General features: G+C 37.1%; 1 protein-coding gene across 2 annotated transcripts in view; it reads left to right on the top strand.

Moving 5' to 3' along the window:
* The first annotated feature begins 304 nt into the window (after positions 1–304).
* The window catches only part of hipk3b (homeodomain interacting protein kinase 3b), a 77,856-nt gene continuing 61,688 nt past the window's right edge, over positions 305–16,472 (top strand). The window contains exon 1 of one of the 2 annotated variants that reach the window (XM_061964215.1): positions 305–724. In XM_061964215.1, coding sequence (XP_061820199.1) covers positions 652–724 — 73 coding nt within the window. In that variant the 5' untranslated portion in view covers positions 305–651. Of the gene's footprint in view, positions 725–979; positions 1,101–16,472 lie in introns of those variants that run through there. The other variant, XM_061964216.1, reaches the window with a different exon arrangement.

Below are 16,472 nucleotides of genomic sequence, written 5' to 3'. Positions count from 1 at the left end.
ATATTTGGCTTTCATGGCTCTCTCAGCCAAAAAGGTTCCCGACCCCTGCACTAACCGCTGTTACACCGTGCAGCTGTTCCCCTCTCTGCCAGTAGGCGGAGATATATAACAACCACCCTAGAGCCCCTGCAACAAATTGGACTAGACCAAAAAAGGAAACTACCGAGTCATCACCCATCCTTTTTTGTGGTCTTAAATCCCCATAATATCGGGTGACTATACTTTTTATGTATGATGTAACTTTATTTGTAGATATGGAATCTAATGGATACTTTGTTGTATTTCCACACTAAATGGTTTGCGTTGTTCCCCATCGAGTCATGTGTGGTCGATTGATCTGGCCTGCCCAATGCCGTCAGCTCACAAACATTCGCTCGCAGACAGACATGTTGGAAGCTAGCAGGGCTGCGGTGCCGAGCATCTAGACGGGGGTAACGGCCACCTTTTGCCAGATGGGCTACCTCCACCCAAATCGGAGGGAGACACATTAGAACTGCGTAGTTCTCACCTGGACACGACTTGGTGTCCGTAGATGTTCATATGCGGGAGCCAGTTGACGTTTAAAAATGCGGGAGATGGTGGCTTTACCGAGGGGGAGCTCTCCCTTCCTGTCGTCTAGGACAAGATGGCAGCAGTGCAGGCGAACTGTGCATGCTATGGATTCATAAGTCCATAACATGTTCAGAGAAGCGCTGGATTATATTTATAGTGACTTTACGTGAAGGTAAGTCGAGAGGGACACAATCCTATACCAATGATTTATTCGTGTCGATCCACATTTACAGTTTAGCCGTGACGTAACATTGTCATAACTTATCAACAAACTTAGCTAGCGTTTGGTTTTAATGAGATAGTAGCACTTACTGGTTACAGCACCATCGTATTGGTAGGTCCATTCTAGGCTTTACTTGTTGGAACATTTCTTCTACACTTACGCGACAGTGACGTTGGTAGTAATGATTAACGCGAGTGCTTCAGACACTCTTCTATTGTTTTATTTCCATGTTGTCACGGGGAAGCGTCCATGTAAACATTGCTACAGCATGCTTGAACACCGCGTTTTACTCTGTGGAGAATATGGACCGCGTTACTTGTGATCCGTGAGTCTGCTTTTATTAGCAATGTCACTCCTTTGCCTTGTAATTAAAGTCAACATCTTAAGACGTTTATGGGCAAGTTAGCACAAACACGGCAGACCTTTGAATGCTGCGAACTATTGGGATTGTGCATACATTGTTATGTTGCTGTGAATATCTCTGCTTACTAACTCTAGTTTTTAATTCTAAGATGTTGCCTTTAAGTGTCCCGATGGAAAAGCAACTACGTGACTGCTCATAATCTCACTGGCATCCTTTGTTTTTGTCATCGCCTCATAGTTCACAGCATTAGGTACACCTTATCAGATCCAAAATGGCTCTATCTACATTTTTTGATAGGTATTGCAGAATAAGTGTACCTAATTCTGCGACCCAATAAGGGACAAGCGGTGAAAAATGGATGGATGGAAAATTATGTGAAATATTTAGGATCAGGTCACAACAATGATAAGTCTCATATAGTTTCGCCATGCTTTAAAGGGAACTGCTTAAAAAAAAATAATAATAATTGCAGATAATTCATAAAAAGCCAATAATTCACAATTCTTATGAGAGACAAGAACACACATCTTTTTTTAAATGCATTCTACCTTAAAGGGGAACATTATCACAATTTCAGAAGGGTTATAACCATTAAAAATCAGTTCTCAGTGGCTTATTTTATTTTTAGAAGTTTTTTTCAAAATTTTACCCATCACGCAATATCCCCCCAAAAAAGCTTCAAAGTGCCTGATTTTAACCATCGTTATATACACCCGTCCATTTTCCTGTGACGTCACATAGTGATGCCGATACAAACAAACATGGCTGATAGAACAGCAAGGAATAGCGACATTAGCTCGGATTCAGACTCGTATTTCAGCGGCTTAAGCGATTCAACAGATTACGCATGTATTGAAACGGATGGTTGTAGTGTGGAGGCAGGTAGCGAAAACGAAATTGAAGAAGAAACTGAAGCTATTGAGCCATATCGGTTTGAACCGTATGCAAGCGAAACCGACGAAAACGACACGGGAGAAAGCGATGACGAATTCGGCGATCGCCTTCTAACCAACGATTGGTATGTGTTTGTTTGGCATTAAAGGAAACTAACAACTATGAACTACATTTGGCAACAACATGCACTTTGAGAGTGCAGACAGCCCAGTTTTCATCAATTAATATATTCTGTAGACATACCCTCATCCGCTCGCAGATTTCTTTGACTTTATCGTTGGAAATGCATCTGCTTTGAGTGTCGCAGGATATCCACACATTCTTGCCATCTCTGTCGTAGCATAGCTTTCGTCGGTAAAGTACGGTATGCGGAACAAACGTCCAATTTCTTGCCACTTTCGCATCTTTGGGCCACTGGTGCAACTTGAATCCGTCCCTGTTCGTGTTGTTACACTCTCCGACAACACACCGACGAGGCATGATGTCTCCAAGGTACGAAAAACAGTCGAAAAAACGGAAAATAACAGAGCTGATTTGACTCGGTGTTTGTAATGTGTTTGAGAAAATGGCGGATTGCTTCCCGATGTGACGTCACGTCATCGCTCCGAGAGCGAATAATAGAAAGGCGTTTAATTCGCCAAAATTCACCCATTTAGAGTTCGGAAATCGGTTAAAAAAATATATGGTCTTTTTTCTGCAACGTCAAGGTATATATTGACGCTTACATAGGTCTGGTGATAATGTTCCCCTTTAAGTAAATGTAAATAAAAGTCTGCTTACCGTACAATGAAGTCAATGGGAGTCATGACGACATTGCGTCGCATAAAACCCCAAAAATAACTATCCAAAAGGCGCCAACAAAACTCCATTTACTTTTCGTTACCTAAATATTTACCAAGTATCCATAGTAATAGTTTTTATAAGCTCTAACGTTAAGGACCTATTTTTGGTTGCGCATTGTCACAGAGAGGTAACTTCCTTATGGTTCTGTATTAATAACATCAGCTGGTGAGCTGCTTTCTCGTCTCGGAGCTCGTGAAAATAAATTGCGGATTATAAATCATACCTTTCACCTGGATAGTAAAATGATGTTGACATAAACTGAGAACTTTGACAGGCAACTTAGACCTGGAAATGGCAAAAAAAGACCCGAAAAGACACTTCTTTTCACCTCCCTTTTTTCTTCGCAATGATTATGAGTCTGGATTTATTAGCAATGTCACTCCTTCGATGGCCTTGTAATTAAGTCAACATCTTAAGACGTTTACGGGCAAGTTAGCACAAACACGGCAGACCTTTGAACGCTATTGGGATTGTGCACACATTGTTATGTTGTTGTGAACATATCTGCTTACTAACTCTAGTTTTTAATTCTAAGATGTTGCCTTTAAGTGTCCCGATGGAAAGCAACTACGTGATATATATCTCTACTTACTAATTCTAGTTTTTAATTCTAAGATGTTGCCTTTAAGTGTCCCGATGGAGAATCCACTACGTGACTGCTCATAATCTCACTGGCATCCTTTGTTTTTGTCATCACCTCATAGTTCACAGCATTAGGTACACTTTATCAGAGCCAAAATGGCAGTATCTACATTTTTTGATGGGTATTGCAGAATAAGTGTACCTAATTCTGTGAAATATTTAGGATCAGGTCACAATAATGATGATAGTCTCACATAGTTTCCACATGCTCTAAAGGGAACTGGTTTAAAAAAAAAAGCCAATAATTCACAATCCTTATGAGAAACAAGAACACACGTCATTTTTTAACACATTCTACCTTAAATAAATGTAAATAAAAGTCAGCTTACAATGAAGTCAATGGGAGTCATGACGACATTGCGTCACATAAAACCCCCAAAATAACTATCCAAAAGGCGGCAACAATACTCCATTTACTTTTTGTTACCTAAATATTTACCAAGTATCCACAGTGATTGTTTTTCTAAGCTCTAACATTAAGGGACCTATTTTTGGTTGCGCATTGTCACAGAGAGGTAACTTCCTTATGGTTCTGTATTAATAACATCAGCTGGTGAGCTGCTTTCTCGCCTCGCAGCTCGTAAAAGTAAATTCTGGATTATAAATCATGCCTCTCACCTGGATAGTAAAATGATGTAGACATAAACTGAGAACTTTGACAACCAACTTAGACCTGGAAATGGCAAAAAAAGACCCGAAAAAGACACTTCTTTCCACCTCCCTTTTTTCTTCGCAAGGTTTTTGAGTCTGGCTTTATTAGCAATGTCACTCCTTTGATGGCCTTGTAATTAAGTCAACATCTTAAGACGTTTACGGGCAAGTTAGCACAAACACGGCAGACCTTTGAACGCTGCGAACTATTAGGATTGTGCATACATTGTTATGTTGTTGTGAATATCTCTGCTTAGTAACTCAAGTTTTTAATTCTAAAATGTTGCCTTTAAGTGTCCCGATGGAAAAGCTACTACGTGACTGCTCTTTATCTCACTGGCATCCTTTGTTTTAGTCATCGCCCCATAGTCCACAACATTAGGTACACCTCATCAGAGCCAAAATGGCTGTATCTAAATTTTTTTGATGGGTATTGCAGAATAGGATTTAGGTGTACCTAATTCTGTAGGTTGATTGGCAACACTAAAATTGGCCCCAGTGTGTGAATGTTGTCTGTCTATCTGTGTTAGCCCTGCGATGAGGTGGCGACTTGTCCAGGGTGTACACCGCCTTCCGCCCATGTGCAGCTGGGATAGGCTCCGGCACCCCCCGCGACCCTATAAGGGACAAGCGGTGAAAAATGGATGGATGGAAAATTCTGTGAAATATTTAGGATCAGGTCACAATAATGATGATAGTCTCATATAGCTTCGCCATGCTTTAAAGGGAACTGCTTAAAAAAATAATAATAATGATAATTGCAGATAATTCATAATCCTTATGAGAGACAAGAACACACGTCTTTTTTTAAACACATTCTAGCTTAAATAAATGTAAATTAAAGTCCGCTTACGATGAAGTCAATGGGAGTCATGACGACATTGTGTCACATAAAACCCCCAAAATAACTATCCAAAAGGCGCCAACAATACTCCATTTACTTTTCGTTACCTAAATATTTACCAAGTATCCATAGTGATAGTTTGTATAAGCACTAAGGTTAAGGACCTATTTTTGGTTGCACATTGTCACAGAGAGGTAACTTCCTTATAGTTCTGTATTAAGGAACTATAAGCTGGTGAGCTGCTTTCTCGCCTCGGAGCTCGTGAAAGTAAATTATGGATTATAAATCACGCTTCTCACCTGGATAGTAAAATGATGTTGACATAAACTGAGAACTTTGACAGCCAACTTAGACCTGGAAATGGTAAAAAAGACCCGAAAAGGACGCTTCTTTCCACCTCCTTTTTTTCTTCGCAATGATTATGAGTCATTCTTCATCCAAACGGGAATATATCAACATCCTAACAGTCGCATTTCAGTGAGAGCAGACATAGTACAGTAAGTGATGTTTATGTTTGTTGGCTCACATAAAGTCTGCAGTGAGTAATAATCAGTTAACAATTTCCCTTGTGGACATTTCATGTATACCTGTATATACAGGGTGTATATAAAACGTTGACGGAAGTGTTTGGATGTTTTTAAGTGCTTTATAGGAAGAATACAGAGACTCCTATAGGCTCAACTGTGAGCGGACTTTTGCTTGCATTTATTTACTAATTAGAATGCATAAAAAAGAAAAACATGTTTTCTTGTCTTTCATAATAGTGAATGATGGGCAAAATTCCCCCCAAAAAGTGCAATTCCCCTTTAATTGCAGAATAATAGTGGATATGTCTGCTTGTGTACTGTGTCAAATGTAGGCAGAAGTAATCATTTAGTTTTTATATTGAAAACTATTTCCGAACTCTTGTTTTTGATAGCGGGAAGTGTGTTACGTTATGCAATTTCAAATCATCGTTATTGTAACCAAACTTATCACAGTTATCATTACTATCATGTAAGGCTGCAGCTAACGATTATTTTTCTATCGATTAATCTATAGATTATTTTTTCGATTAATCGGTTAATCTATAGATTATTTTTTTCTATTAATCTATAGATTATTTTTCCTTTTACCGATTATTTTTTTTATTTAAAATGAAGATGAAAAAATAAATGTAGGCCAGTTTTTTCAAAAGGCATGGCTTTTATTTACAAAAAAAAAAGTATGGCCACTCAGTCAACATTGACAACAACATGACAAAATATTCTGTAACAATGTAAACATTTAACACAATTAAAAGTAGCTTATTTGCTTTTAATGTGCAAATATAAAAGTAAACATCCAGTGCAAATCTTAATATTCTGCAATAGTATAAGCATTTCAAAAGTAAAAGTATTGCTTACTTTGCTTTAAAATGTGCAAAAATAAAGATAAACATCCAATTCAAAAAAGTGCAAAACGGAAATATTCTGTAACAGCAGTGTAAACATTTCAACAAAAGTAAAACTTTTGCTTATTTTGCTTAATAACACAACAATGATAGTATGATTAAAGTGAAAGTTAATTGTTCGTTTGTACATAGTATACGTAATTGTTAATGTTGTAAAAGGTATTTGCACAACTAATTAACGTTAGCGTTAAAGAGGAGCCCGTCTTTGTAAACACTGAACAGGCACGCCAAACGCTCCTCTCAGAGCGAAACGGTGCTTTAGTTTATGAATTTACAACGCAGATACAAATGACACATTCATGTTTTTGTGTAATGATGACAACGTATACTCACGCGGACGATTGACTAGTTGATGATGATGGCAAGAACGCTGCCGTTGTGCTGCTATGATAGGCCATTTCCGCTCGACACAGTGTGCATACAACAACATTATTAGCAGAGGTGGGTAGAGTAGCCAGAAATTGTACTCAAGTAAGAGTACTGTTACTTTAGAGATTTATTACTCAAGTAAAAGTAAGGAGTAGTCACCCAAATATTTAAAAGTAAAAAGTATGTTGTGAAAAAACTACTCAAGTACTGAGTAACATACACACACATATCATATATATATATATATATATATATATATATATGTATATATATATATATATATATATATATATATGTGTGTATATATATATATATATATATATATATGTGTGTATATATATATATATATATATATATATATATATATATATGTGTGTATATATATATATATATATATATATATATATATGTGTGTATATATATATACACACACACACACACATATATATATATATATATATATATATATATATATATATATATATATATATATATATATATATAAATATATATATATATATATATACATACATTGATATATACAGTATATAATTTATATTTATTTATTTTGCCGTTTTTGTTTACATGTTAAAGGTGTTTTAATAATTATACATGCATGTTTAACATATAGATTCCTTTCTTTCATGAAGACAAGAATATAAGTTGGTGTATTACCTGATTCTGATGACTTGCATTGATTGTAATCAGGAAGCAGTGCTGGTAACGTCCACGTTTTCAAATGGAGGAGAAAAAAAGTTCCTCCTTTCTGTCTAATACCACATGAAAGTGGTTGTTATTTGGCATCTTATTTGTCCACCTTCCATATTCGTTTTTATACCCTTTACAAGAAATACATTGGCGGCAAACTCTGTAGCTTGCTAGCTTGTTTGCGCTGGCTTTCGGAGACTCTTATTTGAAAGCGCAGGCGCGATGGAGCGGGACTTTTATTGTGAAGACAGGAACTGTGCAGTCAGTCTTTACGGTTGAAATAAAAAAAGGGTCTTTTTTCCTTCACACTTTTGATTGATTGATTGGGACTTTTATTAGTAGATTGCACAGTACAGTGCATATTCCGTACAATTGACCACTAAATGGTAACACCCGAAGTTAGCTCGGAGCCAGTCAGGTCATGTGACCCCTGGCTCTGTTTGATTGGTCCAACGTCACCAGTGACTGCATCTGATTGGTGGAACGAAGTGCAACGTCACCAGTAAGGCAGGCACTTTGAAGGTCTGTCTGACAGACCAAAACAAACAAAGCGTGCATTAACAGATCGATAAAAATTAGTAGCGAGTAGCGAGCTGAATGTAGATAAAAGTAGCGGAGTAAAAGTAGCGTTTCTTCTTAGGCCGTTTATTGAAATACTCCCACACTTTTGACGACTTTTGGCGTGCTTTTTTCCCCTCGCTCGCACCGCTCGCATCGTCTGCTTTGCGCTCCGCCATGACGGTAGTGTGATGTAAATATGCGACGCGTCGACGAACAAAAACGTCCTCGACGTATTTACGTAACCGATGACGTTGACTACGTCGACGCGTCGTTTCAGCCCTACTATCATGGTATTGTTGAATGTGCTAAAAAAGTACTTATAAACACACTGAAATTTCAACCAAGTTTTATTACAAACATAAAACAATTATACACACACTATATTATTTGGGAGAAGTAATATTAAATGTTCTGGTTTCTTAAATGGGACCTGTTGCAAAACTTACTGTTTTATCTGGTGGTACCTGCTTTTGTGTATTTGCAATCATCATTAGTCTCAAAAATGTTAAATCAAACTATGGAGGCATTGCAGAGATATTTTTAAAATAATCTTGCCTTCCTCCATACTTCCACCAAACTAGCTGTTTGGAATTTGCTCTGACTTGTGACGATTTCTCACCTGTGACATCAGCAGATATCCCTATATGGTAGAAATTTACCTGCAGACCATTGCGCAAGTTTGTCGTTGTAATCCAAGGTTTTAGTCAATAAGATCCTAATTTTTCCTTATCCTCTTGTTGTGGGACAGACTTGCTTTTTCCATTTCAAATACAAAGTACCATATAGTTTAAACTTATATCTGTCAGTAGACTCGATATGGAAGTACTAAAAACTACAACATGGTTGGCGGGGAGGAGACACAGTCGAAGTGGAGCCACGTAAATAAGACTTTCCACAAAACGGTGCTTCCTGACGAGACGGTCAGAAAGTGGCTTGAAAATGGTCTGTAAAATACTAACCGTCATCGCAGAGGTCTGTGTGAATGAAGTTCATCTTCCCATAGCTAACATGCTGTTGTACATTATATTGTGAACTAGTCCAAGAGGGAAGCAACACCTCTGTTGTCTGCAGCCAAGTAGTGCATATCATTTTGACCAAATTTTAAAATTTCTCAACAATCACAAACAAATCATTCTTAATGATGGATTTGGGTGTAAAAGCCATTCTTAAAAGCTATAATTATAATTACTATGATTGACAATGTTTGTTATTGTTCAACCAAACAATCAAAAATAATAACTATCTGGTGCTTCTCCAGCTCATCATCCCATAGCTGATATGGTATATCGCAAACTAGTTTAGTGAAGCAACTGCACCTCTGCTGGTTGCAGCTTAGTAGTACACACCGTTTTGCCTTCAGCTCAGTTTTAATTAACAATTCATACCATATAATTTTAAACAATCAATAAACCAGTTATTATGACTGTCCCCATTTAGTTGTGATTATGTTCTGTTACACAAATTACAAAGATACAGCAGTTACTGTATTTTGGCAATAAGCTGCTTGTTTGTGTTTGTGAGCCAAAGATAACATGTCCAACTGATTTTTAAGAAGGGGCTAAAGCTTACAAATATTTTTATCCATGATATCTGTAAGTATTAAAGGACTATCGGTAATGCTTTCTCAGACATTGTCTAGTTCACTTCTGAGACGCGCTTATCCATTTTTCTTAAAGTAAGAGACTCTTATCATTGCCCACTGTGTCTAAAAACATTCATGGTCGTAAAGGCAGAGATTAGTTGTTATCTTAATCCTCTCATAAACACTCCTGTCTGTGGTCCATGTGTCACATTCTTCTGTTTATCAATAGCATAGCCTCGGGAACTTGATGTCACGCCACGCTGGTCTGCAAAACTTGGATGTATTCGCACATAAAGACTGGTTTCTCAGTAACCTCCTGAGCATTTGAGGCAGAAAATATAACAGTGAGCACCATGAGAAGCTTGGAATTTATGTAGAAACCTGCGCGAATGGGTGGACTATTCCATCAGAAGTAAACATTGGTTTTAACAGCACTGGACAGAAGCAGCTTGTTTATTTGGGCATTAGTCAGATAATTGGATTTGAAACAAAAGCAAATAAATGAGAAACAGGGTGAGAATATCTATCAAGAAAAGCAACTTAATCACAAATTAAGTAATTGAGGGAGGAAGCTACAATAGGGAATCTGTTGGTCTAATCTGAGCGGTTATCCATTTGCTGATAAACCTATTAGCCTTAGCCATCTTTAGAATCATAGAATGCTTAGCTGGTTTTCCTTCACTTTGTTTGACCAATAAATCCTGTATATTACTAATATAAAGTAATAATACAATTTGAACAATCTAATTTTTGTATTAATTGTAATGCAAGGTTATCTTTGTAGTTACTATGTTTGATAACATTAAAGGATACCTATGATGATGTTTAATTTAAATTTAAAACACTTCCTGGTAGTCTACGTCATATGTTCTGGATATGTGCTGGTGTAAATTGTGTCACATTATATGTTTTTGAAGTCTGTCTGCAAGATGGTCGTTTTTGAAGGCGTTCCCAGATTGCAAAGGAAACCACGCCCCAACCTTTCCAAAAGTATCATCATTAATATTTTGAAAAAGTGCACTGTTTAAATATCCTGGCTGAATGCTTGACCTAACGTCCAAATAAGTACGTCCACCTCGCTGTGATGTCACAACGTAGCCAGACCGCAAACCCAGCAAACAGAGGCATCCAAATTTGCGATCGAGCTCACGCCAAAATACATGGACCTCACGATTTGACGCTTTGACATTGTGTAAAACAAGTATCCAATTTTTATAGGTGACAAAAATATTTATAGGTCCCAATGGATTTCAGTACTTGCCAACAACCAGTAGCAAGTGCTGTATGCTGCCTAAACAGGCTGCGGTAGTAATAGAAAACATTGTTTGGTAAGTGTGTTTGCTTGTTTGAAAATATAACATTTCCACATGAGGTGGCGACTTGTCCTGCCTTGTGCCCGAGTGCAGTTGGGATAACCCCCGCGCGCCGAAAGGGACAAGCGTCAGAAAATGGATGGATATATGGGTATTATATAGAGCAGGGGTGCTCATTACGTCGATCGCGAGCTACCGGTCGATCTCGGAGGGTGTGTCAGTCGATCACCAGCCAGCCATTAAAAAAATAGTCCTAAAAATGAGCGATCATAAATCTTCACTATAACGTCACTTGATTGACATTCACGGCACCCGAGGGTCTTCTGAGATGACGCTGGCTGCTGCCAGCTCATTAAAATTACCGACTGGAAGGCGAGAAACACTTTATTTCAACAGACTCTGGCGCCGTACCTGTCGTCAAAACTCCAAAGACCGACTGCACAGTTGCACAATAAAAGCGCTACTTCATCCTGCCTGCGCTACCAAAATAAGAGTGCACAAGCTAGCAAGCTACGGAGTTTGCCGACAATGTATTTCTTGTAAAGTGTATACAAAGGAGTACGGAAGCTGGATAAATAAAATGCCAAAAACCAACCACTTTCATGTGGTATTGGACAGAAAGGAGGACTTTTTTTCTCCTCCATTCGAAAATGCGGACCTTATCAGCACTACTGTCCAATCAATACAAGTCATCAGAATCAGGTAATACACCAACTTATATTCTTGTCTTCATGAAAGAAAGGAATCTATATGTGTTAAACATGCTTGTATTATCTCTAAACACTTTTAACTTATTAACAATTTTCACTATATGTGTTAAACATGCTTGTATTATCTTTAAACACTTTTAACTTATTAACCATATTAACTATATGTGTTAAACATGCTTGTATTATCTTTAAACACCTTTAACTTATTAACAATATTAACTATATGTGTTAAACATGCTTGTATTATCTTTAAACACCTTTAACTTATTACCAATATTAACTATAAGTGTTAAACATGCTTGTATTATCTTTAAACACCTTTAACTTGTTAACAATATTAACTATGTGTTAAACATTCTTGTATTATCTTTAAACACCTTTAACTTATTAACAATATTAACTATATGTGTTAAACATGCTTGTATTATCTTTAAACACCTTTAACTTATTACCAATATTAACTATAAGTGTTAAACATGCTTGTATTATCTTTAAACACCTTTAACTTGTTAACAATATTAACTATGTGTTAAACATTCTTGTATTATCATCAAACACCTTTAATTTATTAACAATATTAACTATATGTGTTAAACATGCTTGCATTATCACTAAACATCTTTAACTTGTTGACAATATTAACTATATGTGTTAAACATGTTTGCATTATCTTTAAACACCTTTAACTTAACAATATTAACTATATGTGTTAAACATGCTTGTATTATCGTTAATCACCTTTAACTTGTTAACAATATTAACTATATGTATTAAACAAACTTGTATTTTAATTAAACACCTTTAATTTATTAACAATATTAACTATATGTGTTAAACATGCTTGTATTATCATTAAACACCTTTAACTTGTTAACAAAAACATATGTTTCATAAATAAGTAAATATAAATTATACATATGAATGAGGTAGATCCCCACGACTTGATCAATTGAAAAGTAGCTCGCCTGCAGAAAAAGTGTGAGCACCCCTGATATAGAGATTGGGTCAAAGGGGAATTAGTGAGATTTCCCAAGCTGGCAAAGTTTTAACTCATTATAAGGTTGCGTGTTTATGGAAAAAAATTAAATCTAACTGAATCTTTTGCCTTTGTTTTTAAGATTACTCCAATTTCAACTGCTCCTCTTCTTTTTGGTCGACGTCATCCTCTTTGTAGCCAAAGTGTGTCCAAACAACTAAAATGGTATTCCTTTTGGGTGCAAGCTGCGCACGTTGTATTGTTGGCTCGATGTTTCAGTTTACCTCAATGGCGCTTCGGTGTGGCAGACTGGATGGGAAATTGTTACTTGGCTGGTACTTTTTCTTCTGCTGGGTGTCTGCTAGCCTTCATGCTTTGCAACACCTGGCTTTCTGTCATGTAACTTCACGATCAGCCTGTATTTTAATGAATTGTTGCATTAGTAGAGAGAACTACAAAGGGTCTGGGGGGAATTGAACTAATTTCCGCCGGTTAAAAGCTCTAAATGTATGTTTTGATTATTTTTTAATTAATCACCTAACATAACATTCTTTATTTTATGCATCCCAAGAACTACACCTGTTAACCGGGAGTTTTAGTTCTTTGAAGTTTAACTCATTGGCCTGCCTTCACATACAGACATGTATGTCTTTGTTCACATTTAGATACAAGACAAGACACACAGAAACCTCGAGATACTGTTGTGCTTATGTATTTAAATGTGAACACTCAATTAAGTTAATTTATTTTTTAATGGAAGTGGAAGTCTCTCATACTGTTCTGAACTCTTGTTTCAATGCCAGTTAGTGTATTATTGGAGCCTGGAAATGTTGTGCTTTAGCAGAGTTTTTTTCTTCAATGTAGCTCAGCGTCCCACAGCTAGTTGGATAATAGGAATGTAGCGATATTGTAGATACTGTGGTATTACCAGGCCTCAAATTTGAACTTTTTAAGGTCAAGGCAAGTGTTGCCTTAAAGGAGGGCACATATTTTAGGGCACCAAGACAAGTTAGAATGGTACCAAGGCAAACATGATTTTCTTTCGAGGCAGGGGCTCTTAAGCGTGCGTGCGTGCGTGTGTGTGTGTGTTTTGGAAAGATGGCACCTGATGGCCATAAGTCGTAACTGCACTTTTTGTAAAAATAGTGTTCATGTATGAGATCTAGGGCTGCCAATTATGGCCTAAGTAATAATTAGGATTATTGTTATCAATATTGAAATCATGATTACTGATTGTTAGGTAGGCAGTGTTGGGGTGTGAACGTAATACCATCATGTAATTTGTAATGTCTAATAAAAAGGCTATAGATAAACGTTATCCATATATCTAAAGACAAATATACATTTGTTTTATTCCTTAATACCAACATTTCAGCTTTTTGTCATTACATGATGCCTTTATCTCTATTGTTACATTTTGATAGAGGGAGGTATTTTGGTAAAAAAAAATTTTTTTTTTCAGTTATGTACATTTATATGTACATGTAGATGCTGTAACGGGACAGATCCACTAAGAGTTTGAACATAAATATGTTGTTTAGGAATTAAGTATACACCATAAAACATTAACAAAATGCAGTGTCTCATGGATGGTTTTTGAAGTAATACCTTTGTGACATGAAAAAACCACAAGTAATGTAAAAAAACATGGCGTTTACTTTTAGATATAAAAAAAAAACACAAAGCAATTTGGCTAATGACGATGAAGTCTAATAAACAAGCTTTGTTCTTCTCCGACGCCTCCTTCTGGTTCAGTACAACAGTTTGGCCAACAACAACAAAACCAGTAGTGACACTTCTCATATCGAATACACAATCTTCACAGCCTGCTTTCAGTTCGATTGCGATGACAAAACATTTGAGCTAGTATGGATGTTATTTGAACACTTATACAGTTTGCAGTTAAATAAAGGACGAGTGAACATCCCAGTCAACAAACTAAAGACTTTATAAACAAGTTGTGACAACGTTCACGACATATCGCCTGCTGCATGTTTCCTCACGTTAACTCTCAGTCACAGCAGTTGAAGGACGCTGTATTGAGAAAATAAAAGCAACATGAAATAGTTTTTCTCCTTCGCTGTATAGTTTTAGTGTGGGGACAAGTGCGTCTGTCTCCAAAATTGTCCACAATTGTTGCCATCTAACAGCAGTGTGCTCTTAAACGCACGCCGGGAAGCGAGGGAAAATTTCGTTAAACGAAGCGCTTGGCTCAGTGTACTCAGAGGGGAAATCCCTGGAGCAAAGTCCGTGTAGTTAGTCCGCCATGATTATCAAGCCAAACAACGCTAGTGCGCATGCGCCTGACTTCGTGTTGCCTAAAATGCATTAATAAATGACGGGTTTTCAGTAATTAAAAAAATAGACTGTATTACTAACCATCTGGAATTTTATCACAAATGATCATTATTTTGTTTATTGTTACATCCGTAGTCCATTCACAAGTAAAAAGTCAAGGGCAGTCATGGTATGTTCTTGCCGCAGATGCTGGTCAGTTTTTGAGGGCATTACGGCAAATGGCAAGGGCGGTCGCGGCATGTGCCGCCGTTGCCGTGGTTAAATTCGAGCCCTGTATTACAGTTTCAAAATCTTCTCAATAATTCTGTTATGCCACGAAAACAGACAGTATTTTTTTCTGGCTCTTTTGCTTTGGCGAATCTGAAAATAAGCATATCCCAGAATTCTCTGCGCAGCACACGTCCGCAACGTGGGGGCGTGGAGCGAAAGAGGAAGCAGGAAGTGAAGTGTGTTCCACTTCATAGTAGATAAGAGGAATTGTTTTTTTCAAAATCCATTCTTTTTAAGTTATGCTGCTAACAAAAAAACAAAAGAAAACCCTGGGAAAACCACGTCAGTGGCGCAGGTAAGAAAGTGTGCCACGTTCGTCTCTGTTCCAAACCAAAATAGACTCACACACGGTGCACCGTGTCGAGGGAACGCACTTGCTGCACATCGAACTATTTGATAAGCTAACATCACCCGGAAAAGATGAAGCCAGCGAAGCTAAACGTCAATTTGTGAGTTATTTACATTATTAAAAGTTAAAATGGAAGTTAACTTTCCTGAGCAACTGCATTTTTAAAACTGATGTACAAATGTTCAATTTAGAGGACTCGGCTTCCTTGAAAGTAAAAATTGAGACACAGTGGATGCCCCCGTACAATTCTTTGCACTTAAAAATATTAAATTTTTTGTAATTAATATGATTAGAACATTTTAGCATACACCACAATAATATTGTACCGTGGCCCTAATACCGTGATGTGATATACCGTGTGATTTTGATATCATTACATCCCTATTGGATATTATTGGTATATTACAAACTCGTTATTATTTTACTTGCTATATTACAAAACTACTTAATATTTAACAAACAGTTCCACTCAATTTTACCTAAATTGCTTCAATTGCAATTATTTTACAATCAATTCCGTTGACTAAATGTTATTATGCTCCATATTAGCTATAAATATCTATACAAGATGAACACTATTTTGATGATAGTCATCATAACACCTAAAAAATCCCCCACCCCCTCCTGTATGGGTGAAGTGTTTATGATCCAACCAAACACTCAAAGCCACCCTAGTGTGGGATATTTACATGGCCTTTAAGAGTTTCATAATTAGAGGCATGACGTGTCGCACAACAGCGTTGGTTTCAAGTGTGACGCTGCCACACTATTGTCCAGCTGTCCTTTTCCACACAGATGTCAGTTTTCTTTCGTGTGTCCTTCCATGGTCTAGGCCCAATAGCTGAACATTTTGTCCCTCCACATCGACTGTGTGCGAGAACTAATCCAACA

This window comes from Nerophis lumbriciformis, linkage group LG06, assembly GCF_033978685.3.
Source record: "Nerophis lumbriciformis linkage group LG06, RoL_Nlum_v2.1, whole genome shotgun sequence".
Classification (NCBI taxonomy): Eukaryota; Metazoa; Chordata; class Actinopteri; order Syngnathiformes; family Syngnathidae; genus Nerophis; species Nerophis lumbriciformis.
The sequence above is the reverse complement of the archived record's forward strand: the minus strand, read 5'-3'. Positions and strand labels throughout refer to the sequence as shown.